A 16,796-nucleotide genomic window follows, 5' to 3' on the forward strand; every position below is an offset into this window, starting at 1 on the left:
ATCAGAACTTTTCTACAGTCTTTGAATTCCTTTGCTTTTATGTTGTTCATCCTCTTCTCCCTTTCCATTTTTGACTGCTCACAGCTGTTTTTCACATTTCTTTCCTTTTGGTCAGAGAGTACTTTTCCCTTTACCTTTGAATCAAGTAACTTGCAGTTACCTTTTCTACTATGGTGCGAAAAATTACCAATAGTACATCCAAATATCTTTGAATTTTTGAATTATGATTCCTTTCAAAAATTATGGCTTTGTAATTAAATACCCTATGGGTCCAAGTCCTGTGTTGTTAAGGATTCTGATAGTTCTTTTAGCTATTTAAAATATTAAAAACAACAACAAAACAAAACAACAAAAGAAAACCCATAGGTATAAAAAATTTAAGGTTCCTTTAAACTGATTCTACTGGATTTTTGATCTGTATTTCATCATTAAATGCAGCATATTATGTGTGACTCTGCAGTATTTTCCACAAAATATCAAAGTTTTACCTGGTTTCTATCATTATCTCTGTCCATGAGTTTCTGTTTCCATCCCCTTAAACCTTTTTCTAAATGCTGGGTTTTTTCCCTTCCTCTGTCTTCTCACTTTATCTCCTGCCCATTTAATTTGATTTTTGCATTAATTCTATTTTTACATGTTAGATGAAAGTACATAATATGGCTAAGGAAGTCAGAACTGCAAGGTGACACCCTCTGCCGTCCGTGCATTTACTGTTGTAATGAGTCTATAATTGTCCAAGCTGCTTGTCCAAGAGCAACTCCAGAAACCCCACATGATCTTTTAATTCATCTCCTTAGATTGAGGTCCTTGGTATGCATTATCTATCTGGTACATCTGATTTGAGTGATACAAGGAACCTTCCATAATTTCTACATAGAACACCAACGAAAGTTCTGCTTGCTCACATCTGTGATAGTTACAGTTTTCCTTCTCTACAATTGGCTTAACTTCTGGTATTTATGTGAGCTCCTAGCCCATAGATTTTTCCCATCAATTTCTGATCAATTTTTGTTCAGAAAGATCTCGGTATTGTTTATAACACCCGAGGTAGGGATTGCCCTATATGAATGTAGTGCCCAATAGAGAAACAGGAGACTGGATTTTGTTCGGTATGTCCAATGAGTTGACTGTTTTCATAAGCCACCTATTACATTGGCTTATAAATTTTACCCTCTCTGTATCTTCTGTATTTTTGCCTATATTTTTGTTGTTTCAGATTTGAATAAATTTGAATTACAGCTCAATTTAATCTCTTTAAAAGCAGAAAAATGAAGAAACGTCTGAATGAACTCATGGGTTTCTGTTTGGATCTGAGAAATGGCATTCATCTGGAAATATGAATGCAACTTTGAGAAATATCTTTTTCTTGCTATTGTTACTAAGGTGATTAAATCACTAAAACACTTCTTTTGAAGTAGCATATTACTCTAGTAATTATGGTATTGAGTTGTGATGTTAGAATACACAAAGAGCATATTTGCAAATGCTGTTCATATTCATTCCTTTAAAATATTTGTTAATTATCCACTATGATCTATGAATATCTCTAGTTTTAAAACTGTAAAGCAGAAATGAAATAGTGTTTCCAACCTGGAAAAGTCAAATTATGCAGTTGTCACTTGCACTATGAAGCAGCTTTTCTATTTTCCCAGCATGATTTATAGTTTTAATATTTCATTTTCTTTTCTGTCAGACAAAAACTGTTCCACGGATATTGATGAATGTTCCTCCAAACCCTGTAAAAATGGAGGCCATTGCCATGATTTGATTGGTGAATTTTACTGTAGCTGTTTGCCAGGTAAGAAGTCACATGATATTTAGTTGAGAAATGTTCTGTGGTATTCAAAAAAAAAACCCCAGAGTTTTTTCATAAGTGCACAATTAAGTAGTAATTTATTTTGCTTGAAAAGAGAGAAGGATGAACAGCTATTCTTTATGCATATGCTACAATTGTTATGCAGATGTTTTCAGCAGAATTTGTTTACAGAATATAATCTGTATTCTGGAAGTCCTGCCCTACAAACTGATGAATAGAGAGCCTTAAAAATCAACCAGTTCTGCCAGTAGCATGATTTTGTTTCCATCTTTTCTACTAGAAAAAGTTATTTTTAAAAGTTTGAAAGAAAATGTGGACAATCTGTATAGTAGTTGTTGTAAGGGTTGCTGTGGTGAGCTGTCCCTGGCTGGGAGCTGCGTGCAGTCAGTAAATCACACACCATTTCTGTTGCTTCTTCTTCCTCTGGGGGAGGACTCTTCATGCTCTTCTCTTGCACCAGTATGAGCTGTCTCCCAAGGTGAGAGTCCTCCAGGAACCTCTCTAATATGAGCTACTATCCATGGCCTGCAGCTCTTTACAAACTGCACCAGCACAGTTCCATTCCACTGAGTGCAGTCCTTCAGGAACAGCCTGCTCCAGTGTGGGTCCCTCACAAGGTCACAGCTTCTGCCAGGAAACCTGCTCCAATACCAGCTTCTCTCTCCATGGGGCCACAGCTGCTGCCAGAAGCTTTTTGTAGTTCAGGCTTCCCACAGGAAGGGTCATAGCCTCCTTTGGACATCCACCTGTTTTGTTCATGGGCTGCAGATGGATCTCTGATCTATCATGGCCCTCCATGGGCTGCAGGGGCACAGCTGCCTCACCATGGGCTGCACCACAAGCTGCAGGAGAATCTCGCTTTGGTGCCTGCAGCACCTTCTCCCTCTCCTTCTGTACTGATTTTTTGTGTCTAGAGAGCTGTTTCTCATGGGTTTTTTTCACACTTTTTTTCTGGCTGCAGTTGTTCAGTTCGTTTTTGTAGATTTTTGTGGTTTTTTTCCCCTCATCTTAACAGTTTTCATAGGGGTGCTACCACTGTCACTGATGGGCTCAGCCTTGGCCAGCAGTGGGTCATCCTGGAGCTGGCTGGCATTGGCTCCATCAGACCAGGGGGAGGTTTCTGGCAGCTTCTCAAAGAAGTCTCCCCTGTACCTGCCCCCCACTGAAACATTGCAGTGCAAACCGAGTTCAGTTGTTTGCAGTAATGAGAGATGCCAGCAATATCTGAATTTGTCAATAAGAGTAGATCAACTTTTCTGTCTTTATGTGACACACATAATTTTATCCACTGAATCACAAAACCAATTAGATTGGAAAACCCCTCTGAGATCATAGAGTCCAACAAATAAACAGTATCTTACTGGGAGGTGAACCTATACGCTTCAGTGTGACTTTTCAGTGTGGATTGGTGCTATGGGCAAGCATTTACATATTGAAATGTAGTATCTTTTAATATAACCAGCTAATTTATTATGTGATACTTGCATAATATAACTACTTTTTTTTTATCCCCTGCTTTTTTATTGTGGACCAACTAGTTGTCAGCCAGTTGGAAAGTAGTGAGCAAAACATGAAGCAATAGTACTCTTTCACTTGCAGTTTTTTAATACTCTTAAGTCAGTTACATTACATTAAACCTTGTTCTACAACATCAAGTTAACAAAGTAAGGACAAAATGATCAAGCTTGTATTTAGACAGAAATATGTACCAAAAGTGGATAGGCAAAATAAGTGGTTTAAAATTTTTGTCCGTGTAAGAACTATATAGGTTTTTAAAACGTATATCAGCTATTTTAAGCCTAATGTACAAATAGCTTGAAAGTTATTGATGTGTGGAATACAGGAACTCACAGCCAGCACTGCTACTAAGTAATAGTATAAGGGAATGAATATAATTTGAATATATGTATAAATATTTATGGATATTATTATATACAGAAGTATGCGCATGTGTGTATCATACATGTGCATACATATACATACTCATACTATTTCTTTAAGGCATGAGTCTTACAACAGACTTTCAAGATGCAGAATATTGAGGGTTTATTATTATCTTTTTTATTATTATTATTTATTATTTTGGCTAGTTTTTTAAGGCTGAATTCTTATATGTTGCTGTAATAAGTTAGTTTTACTTTTTCAGTTGCAAAGACTATGACTATATTTCATCATCCTTTCCACTGTGGATAAACCAAATGCCGCATCTCATTTAGTCAGTGTAGTTTGCTCTGTGAAATCACAAACACAACAATTAATATGAAAACCTCTTCCTGTTATACTTAAAAAGTGAGATCATATGCATGAAATGAATACTGAAATGTTGTACGAATATGTACACGTATAAAATCTCAGACTATAAACATTTTCTGTTACTATTTTGAACACTTGATAGATAGAGTCTTTGTGAAGAATTTACCCATCGGCAAAATGCAGGATGAAAAGCAGTGGTTTAGACAGTATTTAGTGTTGCAGAAAGGCAATAGAGAAACTGAAGGACAGAACAAAGGAATTTCAGTTAATCAATCAGCTTCATGAGGAACCCAATTTCAATGTCTCTCTGTAAATTCAAGCAGCATGGGGAATATGCAAAAGAAGTCAGAAATGTGTGTATGCCTGCACAGCTATATTATTGGCATCATGGGGACACAGTGGAATGACTCCTATGACTGGAGTGTTGCAATAAAAGGATACAGGCTTTTCAGGAAGGACAGACAAGGCAGATGAGGAGACGGTGTTTCTACTCTATGTCAATGTTCATCTGGAGTGCATGGAGCTTTGCCTGGTGAGGGATGAAGACTCAACCAAGAGCTTATGGGTCAGGATTAGAGAAAGGGCAGCAAAATTTCAGTGAGAATCTGGTACAGGCTGTTGCACCAGGGAGCCCAAGTGAAAGATTCTGGGTTTGCATAGCCAGATTTTGGGAGCTGAGGAGCTACAGAGACAACAGATGAAAAATCTTAATCAGAATTACTTAATACTCAGTATAGAACTAAAGAACAACTAGCAGATTGCAGTGATGCCTTAACATAAAACAGTGCACTATATCAAGGGACCTACATAAAAGCTAGAGAAAGAAATAGTATTGATTAGGAGTTGAATGTAACTTACTACTGAAACGAAAATAATGTGGACAGATTCCTTCACCCAATCCCTGGGGAGTAATGGTGAAGAATCCCTGCTCACGGGAAGAACATCACACAGTTCCAGGAAAATGTACACGTTTCTGCTTTGTGGAAGTTTGGTGTGGGTTTTACGGTCATATAGAAGGTATCAAAAGGTCAGTCAAAAATCTGACTTCCTAGATCTCACTTCAACAGTAAGGTGCTCATTTGCAGCTGGGAGATGCCCGACCAGGGTTAATCCCATGGTGCCAAAATAATTCACTGCAAGACAGCTTGTCCTGCTTGAGTTACCTGACCTGTTAACAAACAACAGATAAATTCTTGTGGGGGGGGGGGGGTGTGAGATGCCCTGCTACAGACTTGTGGAACTGCATCTGAATTACTGTATCTAAGTTTCGCATTCTCTGCTAAAAGGACACTGCCTTACTGAGGCAAGTTTGGCAAAGGACCATGAAAATTGAGAACGTGATATACAAAGAGACATTGAAGTAATTGGACCTGTTTACCCTGAAGAAAAGGCCAAGAGAATTTATTGGGGTTTACTACTACCTCCTGGAAGAATACTGGGAAGACAGAAAAAGCCTTTTCTTACAGGTCAAAATTCTCTCAGGGCAAGAGTCAATGGATACAAGTCAGAATGCATGAAAATTCAACATTAAGGTGGAAAAAAGCCCCAAACCAACAGCACTATGAAAGTGGTTAGCCACTGGAACGTATTTTCTGGAAAGCTGTGGTATCCCCATCTATGCAATCATATTTGAATATTGATAGGACAGTTTCCTTAGCTACCTGACCTTGCTGGAATTACTATGAGTGAGTATTAGACTTGATGGCCTAAAGACATCATTTCCAACTCAAGTTTTCCTGTGATTTTATTATTAAAGAAGGAATCTTTGCCCAATTTTACTTTCTAAATGTAGTACTTTAAGGAGAATTTGGATTGAACTAGCCATACCAACACAAAGTCTTTAAGGCTGTAACCATTTTGATCAGATCTATAAAAGTTCTGCATAATCTTAATTATAGTGTTACATTTTATCAAGTTTGTAGCTGAAAAGAATAAAAAGTGTTTGTTTATATGCAATGTTTTTCCAAAGCCAGATTTTTTAAGACTATTCAGGAATTCATCAACTATCTTTTTTTCATGAGTTTCAATTTATTCTTCCACTAGAAAATGGTAACATGTGTATGCTGAATTTTAAAAATGGCGTAAATAAAATTTTAAAAAAGGGTCTATGTTTTATGACAACCATAGTCTGTCATCTGGAAATCATGCCTTGAAATGGTCAAGTAGAGAAGCACAGTTTGAGAAAGAAGCAAGGAACCTTTTTCTAAAATTTATAAAGTGTCCACAAGAACTATTCATGTGATATTTAAGGAAATTTTAATCTACAAGATGCTGGATTTTTACAATATATTCAGAAAATCATCAAAAGTGATTTTTTACAATATATTCAGAAAGTTATCAAAAGTGCTCAATGGAATATAGCAAGTTCCTTATAGAGAAGTGAAGACCCTTTAGGTTTATAGAAGACAAGCATGAGGGAATCTTAGAAACATAAATAACTTTTAACAGATGACATTGCAATTCTCTATTTGTTACCACAGAATGTGATACAACTAGAGAATTTATTTGGAAGGCTTAGTAAAGGATTAAATAAGTTCACAACCAAAAAGTCTGTAAGTCAACAGTAAAAAATCCTTTGACTTTTTTAAAACCTGAATGTTATGTGGTTTCAAAGGGAACAGACTGCTGGAAGCTCCTAAACTAATAATCTTTCCCTAAATAGTCTCTCTTTTTCTCCTCTCAGACAGTTCTATGTTGGATGCACAATTTTTCTCTTTAGAAAACACTATATCTACTACACAGCTTCTTTCCCATCCCTGTTTGTTTCTCAGTGTTGTATTATCCCTGCCACACTTAACTGAATACATAAATATTTCTCTTTTCTTCTTTTTATTTATGGGATTACTGGATGGTTAGCATGATTGCTGAAGGAGACTGATTTTGAAGCAGAAAATCCTATCAGTTGATGGATTCAAACTAAAATCAATTTTTGTTCAACTTAATACACTGAATCAAAGGAGCAGTACTTCTGATTAAGAGTAAACATGCACACAGAGAAGTTGTAAATCAAATTCTTCCTTTTTGGAAGGTTTTGCTGTTATTAAAGTTTAGTGTACCATGAAATAAGACTGTGCTTCCTTTCAAATCTTTCTGGCAACCCTTGTTATAAATAGATGCTTATACATGGAAGTTTTTACTCTAGGAAGAGACCTTAGAAAAACTGTTGCATGCTGTGACTCAAAAAATAAAGTGAATCATCAAGAGTACAGATGGAAAAAGTTTACAAAATCATTCAGTTCTTCATACTGCTGCTGCACAATGATCCTTAACATAGAATTTGTAATGATACTTTTTGCTTTGATTTCAAATTTGCTTGATCAGAAAGTGCAGCATTTTTCACATGAAGCTGTTGCTCTGCTTGCCAAAAAGACTACCTCATGCGTAGCTTAAAATTCCAATTATCAATTTCTTGCTCCACGTCACAATTCACTTATGCAATTTGTAAATCGTGTTTCTCTTCTACCTAACATCCTAACTTGTATTGGGATAGAATTCTTTCTACACAAGTCCATCTAATCAGTTATAGAAAGGTTGTTCAGCAGACTGATACAGAAGATACTTTGAGTATTCATATAGCAAGTAATACAGATTTGGTTGTAGCAGTAGTTACTGGACTCAATATTTTAGGGAAATATAGGTCAATATATTTGCATGATGTTATCTCTTTTGCAAAGTCTTAATACTGAGACTTCTGTAGGCAGTCACATCCATGACGTGTGTTGGCTCTTAATCCAGGATGAAGGCTAAGGGTACATAAAGTCAGAGATGCTGAGATTAAGCAGATGGGTCTCCAGAACCTGGCATTGTTACTGACTCTTGCAAAAGCAGTATCTGGAAACAGTGAGTGACAGGGAACATTATTAGGGGTCCTTCTCAAGAGTTTTCCCTTACATTCATAGCTCATTCATACACTGGTATTTTTTCTATGATATTTGTGAAATGTAAAACATATTTTTAATCAACCCAGTAATTCTTCTGTGGTTTTGAGAATCTTAGAGTATTAATATATTTTTCTAATAGTGATATTCCTGAGCATGTCCAGTCATTTTTTACCACTGAATATCTGATTGTTTGCTTCATTTTTTCATGGAGCCCTTTACAATATTAGTTAAACTTCAACTGTTTTTTAGATTACGTGCAACAAATAACTAGCAGAAAAAGGGAACAATTCTAACATTGGCACAAGTTGGGAGTTCCCTTTTATAAAGAAAAATAATTCAGAAATATTCTACAGTATTTTCAACATTAGGAAGTAGAAAAAAATAGTCATCAAAGGCCATTCTTTGCTTTTTCACTCTGAAAATAAGCCCCTGATCTTCTCATTATCAGAAGGAAAAGACTGGATAATACACAGGCAAATGAATGTTTAATGGGCATTCCCCCCAAACAAAGAATTGACTGGATCTACATACAGGGTTCAGTTGAGATAGAACTAATCCTCTTCATAGAAATTGTTACGATGCTGTGTTCTAGATTTGTGACCAAAGCCGTGTTGCAAACTCAGGAAACTTTTGGCTGTTGCTGAGCAGTGCTTGCACAGCATCATGGCCATCTCTGCTTCTCATTTTGCCCTGACAGTGAGTAGGCTGGAGTGGACAAATAGCTGAGACTGTACAAAGCGGGGACAGCTGACCCCAATGGCCCAAAGAGCTATTCTATTCCAAACGCAATAATATAGTCAGCCCTAAAATCCTGGAAAGAGTTTTCTAAGCTAGCTGTTGCTAGAGTCCATAAGGCCATTGAGGGGAGGTGAAGAGTATCTTTGCATTACTTGGTGTATTCATTATTATTATTATTATTATTATTATTATTTAAACTCACTAGTTAGTCCTTATCATGACTCACCAGTTTTCTCACTTTTTCTTTTCCAATTCTCTATGTACATCAAATTTTGAGACATACATAGCTCTTTCTATTTTCATGATTTTCACTAGAAAAGCAAGAGAACAGTGCAAAGTCTTAAGTTTCCTCACTTGTAATTATCATACTTTTGGATAAAGTTGCCATACATTTTTTAAATTGTAATGCTAACCTTAACAATATATGGGTTTCATGCTGACGAAAGTCTTTGAGATTTATGTAAAGAAAAACGCTGCTGAAAATACACAATAGCTGATTCCTCTAGTGGACGTGTAGTGGCTCAGACATTGTGCATTCAAAGTGTGCACTACAATGTAATACCAAACTGTGTATTCTGTAAAACACTGGCATCTATACTTTCTATCAGTTCAAAATGTTCCCACAAGCACAGTAAGACTTTTAAAGCTAATCTTTATTATCAGTTAGAAATTGGACATAAAGGTATTAAGGTAAAGAGCAAATAAAACTGAAATTTCTACTTCAGTGAAATTCCATTGTATTATTCCTATAGAAATAAACATTTAATGAGTTTTTGCTCTGAAAGACTGAAATATATAAAATGTTGTTAAATTAAGAAGATGTAAAACAAGGTACAATGATTTTAAAAATTCTTGAAATACATATACCTTTTATGTACAGTTTTAAGATGAAAATAAATGAAGAAGGAAGAAGAAATTTCACATGATGACACTGAAAACCATTTATTTTACATCAACACATTCTATGTATATATACTTGCAACCAAGTGTACGAGTAAGAAAAGGAGGAATCCAAAAGTATCATATGAAAATAGGAAGGAGGAAAGGACAAATGAGAATAGCCACACACTTTGAAAAGCTCATTAAAAAGTCTCTTATAAGACTTTGTTGTTAAGACAGCATGTGATGAGGAAAGAGAAAGAAAACATGGTGAAGCAACCACATGGCAAACTTCTTGCTATTGTAAAAAGATACCTTATTATGTATAATAGCTTTATAAAGAAAGTTTTTTTTTTTTAATTCCAATTTTCTACTTGTGTTCCTATTTTTCAGTATAGTGCTTCATGCCAGTGGTAAATGAAATTTTCCTGCAATAGAACAAGAAAAAATTGTCAACTTCCTCTCATTTTTTCCAAAAATGTGCTGTCATTTTTGAATTTAAAACTACGGGGAAGAAAATTGATTAATAGCTCATTTTTAATGTCAATTCAATCTACCAACCCTAGCAGATGACTTAAAAATTTGACATATTTCTAATAAAAACAACACTATTTATTTCAAAGTGTCTAATAAGACATTGAGTTACTGTTACCAAAAGCAGACACAAAAGAGTGATGTCTAGAGGAACACTGTAATAACCTATTACAAATCCCTCAGGTAAGGAAATATCTCTATGACAGCCTTTAGCTTGAGTCTATTCATTTCTAAAAGTACTGTAATGGCAGTAACAGGATGGAAAGGAATGATTACTCAATACTAAACAGCCATTTTAAAGACCTGTTAAAACCATCATAACTGTATTTCACAATTCACCAAAGTTATATTCTTTTATAAAGGATATAATTTGCCAGTTGTGGCTAATTTTTTAATTTGCTGCTTCTTATGTTTGAAATCTCTATATTTTTCTTGTTTTCTGATGCATTATTGGAATATGCTCCCATGGTTAAATGCCTTCAGGTTATAGAATGAGCCCATTCACATTTAATAAGAATTAATAAGATTTACAATGATTTAATCTCTGACTCCTCTCTATCTTTTTCCATTTCTGGCATTAGAAAAGCAAGTAACATTTGCTTTCATATTCCAGAAAACTGCTAGAAGTTTGGTCAACAGGCTTAAAATCTCACATTTAGTGGAGAATTTAAAGCAAAAATCAAAATACGGCCTTTTTCTGATGTTAGTATGTTATGTCCAATAAACAAAATTTTTGTATGTTTGATTTATATGCTTAAAAACTTTTTATTCGAAAACTTCCATTTCTGAAAATTAGATAACTAATAGGTTATTTGTCCACCACATATCTAAATATATTCAAGTTTCTAATAAAGGACCGAAATGTTTTGGAATTATGACCTGTTATGTTGATCAGCTATCTCTGACTTTAAAAAATAATAATTCAGAAGTGTATTTTTATAGCCAAAACTGAAACAATCTTTATTCTACTACCATTTCTAAAGAAATATTAACAGTCTTTATTTTGGATATGATTTTTTCTTTTTCTTTGAAATTTCCACTCATTTGATTTTTCATCTCTGCTTTTGTTCTGTCTTTATGCTTTTCTACCCTTCTCTAAAATAACTTCCTTCTTTGACAACTCACTTCCCAACTAATCCTCTGGTCCTACATTGTACTGGAAAATAATTAGCATTTGTTCAGTTTTAATTTTCTATGTTTCTATTTGCATTGCTAAGGAGTAAAAATATTGTATAAAATTCCTAGCAAATAAGAGAATTGCCTCACAAGACCTTCAGGAAAGTCTGCTCTTGCTACTTTGTGTGATTTAATCACCTTTTTTTGTTTGTTTTGTTTGTTTTGTTTGTTTTGGTTTTGTTTTGTTTTGTTTTGTTTTGTTTTGTTTTCATCTTCTTACCTGTAACTAGAATCAATCCCTTTTCTTTCCCCCCGGCTTTTCTAGTACCATATGGTGTTCTAATCAGATGAGAAATAAAGGATCATATTTGGATCTCATATCATCTTTAAAATTTACAAAAGACAGACTAGAAAACAGATGATAGATGAAAGGGAATGTCTATGTACTTCGTCTCTGTCCAACAGACTTCATATCAGCAAATTCTAAGAAATAGTTCAACCCCAAAATTTTGCTTGTGTACTGCCTGCCAATCTTAATTCCATGAATGACATGAACAGCAAGCCAATGTATGTTTGGTTTTATTTTCATATTTGTCTTCTTAAATTCTACTTAAAAATCTTTAACACTCCTGAGGAAATGCATACCTGACTTCATGTGGCACTTCAGAAACCATTCTCTTTTTAATAAAGTAATTGAACTTACTTTCTGTAACAAATTAATTCATCTCTAAAATAAGGATATTTTAAGGATATAAACTGAAGAGCTCTTTATTTAATCCACTATTGTATTACACAATGGGGGGGGAAGCTCATCCTCTTATCTCCTTATTCTTGAAACATGTAATCTGAAAGCATGCAATACCTCTGAGATGTAACTGAGGAAGAATAGCAACATTGCCCACTGTTTGTGCTGATTTTACTGGGAGCTTCATATTTAACTTAACTTTGTTCAGAGATGTTAAGCTGAAAATCAGTGTAATTCAGAAGTTAGGTAATTCATACTAATTATTGCTATTGTTGTTTTTATTTTTGCTTTTGGTTTTTGGGGTTTTTTTTCCCTACAGATCTGCTAGTGGCAATGCTTTTACCCCAATTCTGTGGTAAACTATTTAAATTAAGCAACTTCTTACTCTCATTTTTCATTATCCATAAGGGAATTATAAATGTCACAGGATCTGCATATCAATTACAGGAAGATGTTATATTGGAAAGGGTAACAAATTACCTATTCCTAATGGCAATCAAGTTATGTTATACAATACATATCACCTCCTCAGCAGATCTTGACATCATCCCAAGAGAAGCAGCAAACACAGCTTCACAGTCCTCATGGGAAAAAGAAAATGGATAACAGATATTATTTCATAAGGTTGTTTGTTTGTTGTATTTTTTCTACTCTTGTGGTTATTTTATTCTGCAGTTGTAAAACATTGTTAGGTGCTGTCCTAATGCATCGTACCACAAAATTATAAGCTAGCCTTTTAGCCACAATATTATAAAATAACATTTCAATCCAGCAAGCACAGTCAGAATAAAAACTTACTCTGTGTTTTCTTAATGTAAAAAAAGAGAGATTCTAAAGCTGCCTGTTGTGGTGCAGTAATCAAACTACTATTGTAATAGCTGTAAGTCTTCTGGTGTATTTCTGTAAGAGCAAAGTATGTCTCTCTTTTTCCTTAATCTTTTTTCTCCAGTTCTAACCCATCTTTTAGTGGAACCGACAAAAATATTCTTAAAGTGTTGGAAGAAGTACCTAGCCATTGTGGCCCTTTGCCTTGGTTTAAGGGGTCTCTTTAAAAGAAAAACACTGTAGAGCAATAGTTCTCCTACATCTTCGCATTAAATTGTATGGCTTAAGATCCAATTTGTCTAAAGCAGTAAAAATGGTCATTGAAGTCAAGTAGCTAAAAGGAACATGGTGGCCTCATTAGCCCTCACTGGCAGAAAGAAATTCTATAAGGGGGAGAATGAACAGAAAAAAAGTTACAGAAAGGTCAGATTTACTCCTTTTAAAAATCTTCTTGATCAGAACTTCTGTTCTGCTGTTTTGCATTATATTCAAGAATAGACGAAGAACCGTTAAAAAGCAATAGTCTGAACAGACCAAGTGACCTCAGCCATTCCTCATATGGCTTCCCTTCAAGATTCTTCAGCATCTTTGTTGCCCTCCTTAGGACACTCTTTAGTATCTGTCTCATATTGTGGCACCCAAAACTGTCCCCAGCACTGGAGGTTAGGCTGCCCCAGCTCAGAGCAGAGTGGGACAATCCTCTCCCTTGCCCAGCTGGCGATGCTGGGCCTGATGTATCCCAGGACAGGGTTGGCCCCCTGGCTGCCAGGGCACTGTTTATTCATGTCTAACTTTCTGTCAACCAGAACCCCAAAACCTTTTCCACAGACCTGCTTTTCAGCATCTCATTCCCCAGTCTGTACATTCATACAGAGTTGCTCTGACCCAGGTGCAGAATCTGCCATTTTCCCTGGCCAAACTTCATATGGTCAGTTATTGTCCTGTACTCCAATTTGTCTCTCTGCAGGGTCTTTCTGCCTTTGAAGGAGTCAAGAGTTCCTCCCAGATTAGTATTATTGGCAAACTTACTTAGTATTTCTTTAAATAGGATGTCCAAATAATATCTGAAGATGATGAAGAGCACAGGGCTGAGGATGGAGCCCTATGGAACCCCACTAGTGACAGGTCACCAGCTTGATGACACCCCACTCACTATAACCCTTTGTATTCAATTAGTGAGCCAGTTGCTCACTCAACACATGATGGGTTTATCCAGATGTGTGCTGGATATTTTGTCCAGAAGGATACTGTATGAGACAGTATAAAAAGCTTTACTGAAATCCAGAAATATTACATCAGTGTGCTTCCCTTGATCAACAGTGGGTTATCTTGTCCTAAAAGGAAATTGTCTTTGATAAGCAGGACTTCTTCCTCATGAGGCAGTGTTGTTTTTCAAATGTTTTTTCTAGAACTCCTAGAAGAGTCTTCTACGTGATTTTATCAGTCACAGAAGATCCTAGAGTGTTCAAAGGAAAATGCATACTGTAAAATCTGTTTGTTTGGCTACAACTTCAGCTGTGGTATATAAAAAGGATTTAGAGCAATTTCACAGCTGTAGGCTTGTGGTTTAGCCAAGTCACAGAAAGGTAGAAAAGAGGAAAAGTGAAGTATAGAACTGTCAGGTCTAACTTGAATTCTTGAAAAATTACTAGAGAAAATGGGAAGTTGAACTATTTATAAGAATCTGAAGCCAATGAAAATATGACAGTTCCTATGAATTTCTCAAGAAAATGTGTGAAACCATGGTAATTTCTATTTTGAGGTGGTAATAAACTTTTGGGATAAGGAAGATGGTTCTATACATCTTGATTCATCATGATTCTTATCAGGAAACTAAGGGAACACTGTCTCAGTGAAACTACCACTGAACAACATGTAACTCACTAGAAAAAGAGTACTAAAAGATGATAGTGATTCCCTTTGGAAAAAAACATCACTGGAAGTATTTTTGGTTCACTAATGCTCTTCATTAATATTCCTTATCAATGGCCTGGATTATTGAATTAGAAATATTGTGTCTGAATGTGCAGATGACACCAATCTGGGAGAGAGACAGGCAAAAACTCTAGCAATGTTCTTGAAAAGAAAGAAGATACAGCAGAGCAAAGATGAATCCTCTTTTGCAGTCATAAAAAATTCATAGAAAATTGGAAGCAACCAGGCAGCAACTTGCAAAAACACATCCAGAGATTACAAGCTAAATGGGATTGAGCCATGTACTTGTGTTGTTGAAAAAGAAATCTCCACCCTCAGACGTTTTTCCAAGAATTTGGCTTCTGCTAGAAGTGATGTATCTGCCTGCCATACACCAGAGTGTACCAGCAGGCTCCTGCCAATCTGACCTTGCCTTGCTGATTTTGACTTCCAGGCTTCTTCTCAGGCCTACTTTGTCACTGCAGGGTGTCTGGTCATCACTGTGCTGTGGTAGACCTGGTTATCAGCAATGAACCTCATCAGCTTCTCTCATTTAGGTGGTGTAGGACTGTATTGTTTGTCAGTGAGTTGTGCCCTGCCTGCTTTGCTGTCATATGACCTAAATGAATAATAAAATTTGATTGAATTTACTAAATTAAGGCTATCTCAACACAGTACTTTAAAATATGGTACTAAGACATACACTCTGCACACAGAGTCAGCACAGGATATGACTGGAATATGTGTTGGTAACCACTTCATATCTCACTAGGTTTATTAATATTTATGGCTCCAAAGGGTTTGTGCCTCTATATGGAGCTGTAGGTATTCAGATTTCGATCACGACTTTATGTTATTATCCATAATGCTAGATTTCTTTGGTGAATGAAGATTATTATCAGAAAAGCACTTGTGTTCAATAAGTAGTGACCAAACTATTAGAGAACTGTTTGTCTCTCACCTCCAAAGAACTCAATTTAATCTAACAATTTTTCAATTTTTAAATTTGTCAGATAACTGATATTTGGGTACACAGTGATTCTAGGATGGACTACATTCATGCAATGGAAATAACAATGCCCTTTAACTCTCCTGTGTTGGAGCATAACTGAAGCATGTGTAGGTAAAAATTAATCTCCAGGGTTGAGCAGACCCTGCAAATACATCAGTGAGGGGAAATTAATGTGCCTGTGCCAAGAACCTCTGCTTTAGCACATAGGTGACCAGGACAAATTGGCCAACAGTAATTGCTCAGTAAAAGCCTAGAAAAGAGCCAGAAAGGGCTGTGGATTCCGCCTCATACAGGGCATGATTCTGGCTGAGTAATCTTTCCTTGTGACGTCTGTCTCCTGGGAACTGCCTGCATCAGAACAGATCTTAGAGTAAATCCATTGGTAGCCTATATGAAATCACCTTTGTTGAAAGTGTCAGGGGCATTGGCTTGGCCACCATTGTCATATTAGTTTTTACAGTAAACAACCTAACATGGCTGATGCAGTACTTCTGGGATGTGAAGAATGTTTTAAAACATACATGTATTTGTTGATACCAAATTGAGTTAGTGGTAAGCAGAAGGTGGACTGACTGCTCTTTTAAGTTCCTCTCCAGACTGAATTAAGCTTAAATGATGCACAGAAGTTTTTTTTGCTGAAAAACTACTTTTTCAGTCTTCCAATCAGAAAATCTTACCACAAAATTCAAACCAATTACAATTACAAAATTGTAATGATTACTTTTCAGCTTCCAGTATAGCTTTTTGAGGAACTTCCAAGGAAATATTATTTATCAGAAAATGCTGTAATAATGGGATAAAAACAGACTTTTGGCCCAGAAGCTTTATTTTTTTTACTTATTACTATTTGGAAAAACTTTGCAAAAGATCTAAAACTCTTGAATTACTTCAAAGCTTATGACAGAAAATTGAATTGCAAATCTTAAAATTCTTTTGCCTTAGAGTGTTTATTTATTTATTTATTGATTGATTGATTGCAGGACTGACATATGCAGGAAAAAAACTGATGGACAAATACCCTAAGTACTCATGAAAGTACAGTGTTACAGCTTGTTAAACTTTCTCTCAGACTATGTGTACATA

General features: G+C 35.7%; 1 protein-coding gene across 1 annotated transcript in view; it reads left to right on the plus strand.

The window, feature by feature from the left end:
- Positions 1–16,796, plus strand: part of EYS (eyes shut homolog) — a 742,046-nt gene that overhangs the window by 202,326 nt on the left and 522,924 nt on the right. Inside the window, exon 14 of the mRNA XM_066180316.1 lies at positions 1,694–1,798. Within this exon, the coding sequence (XP_066036413.1) occupies positions 1,694–1,798 (105 nt within the window). The remainder of the gene's footprint in view (positions 1–1,693; positions 1,799–16,796) is intronic.

This window comes from Chamaea fasciata, unplaced genomic scaffold, assembly GCF_029207755.1.
Source record: "Chamaea fasciata isolate MVZ Bird 193981 ecotype frontalis unplaced genomic scaffold, bChaFas1.0.hap1 SCAF_3, whole genome shotgun sequence".
Taxonomy (NCBI): Eukaryota; Metazoa; Chordata; class Aves; order Passeriformes; family Sylviidae; genus Chamaea; species Chamaea fasciata.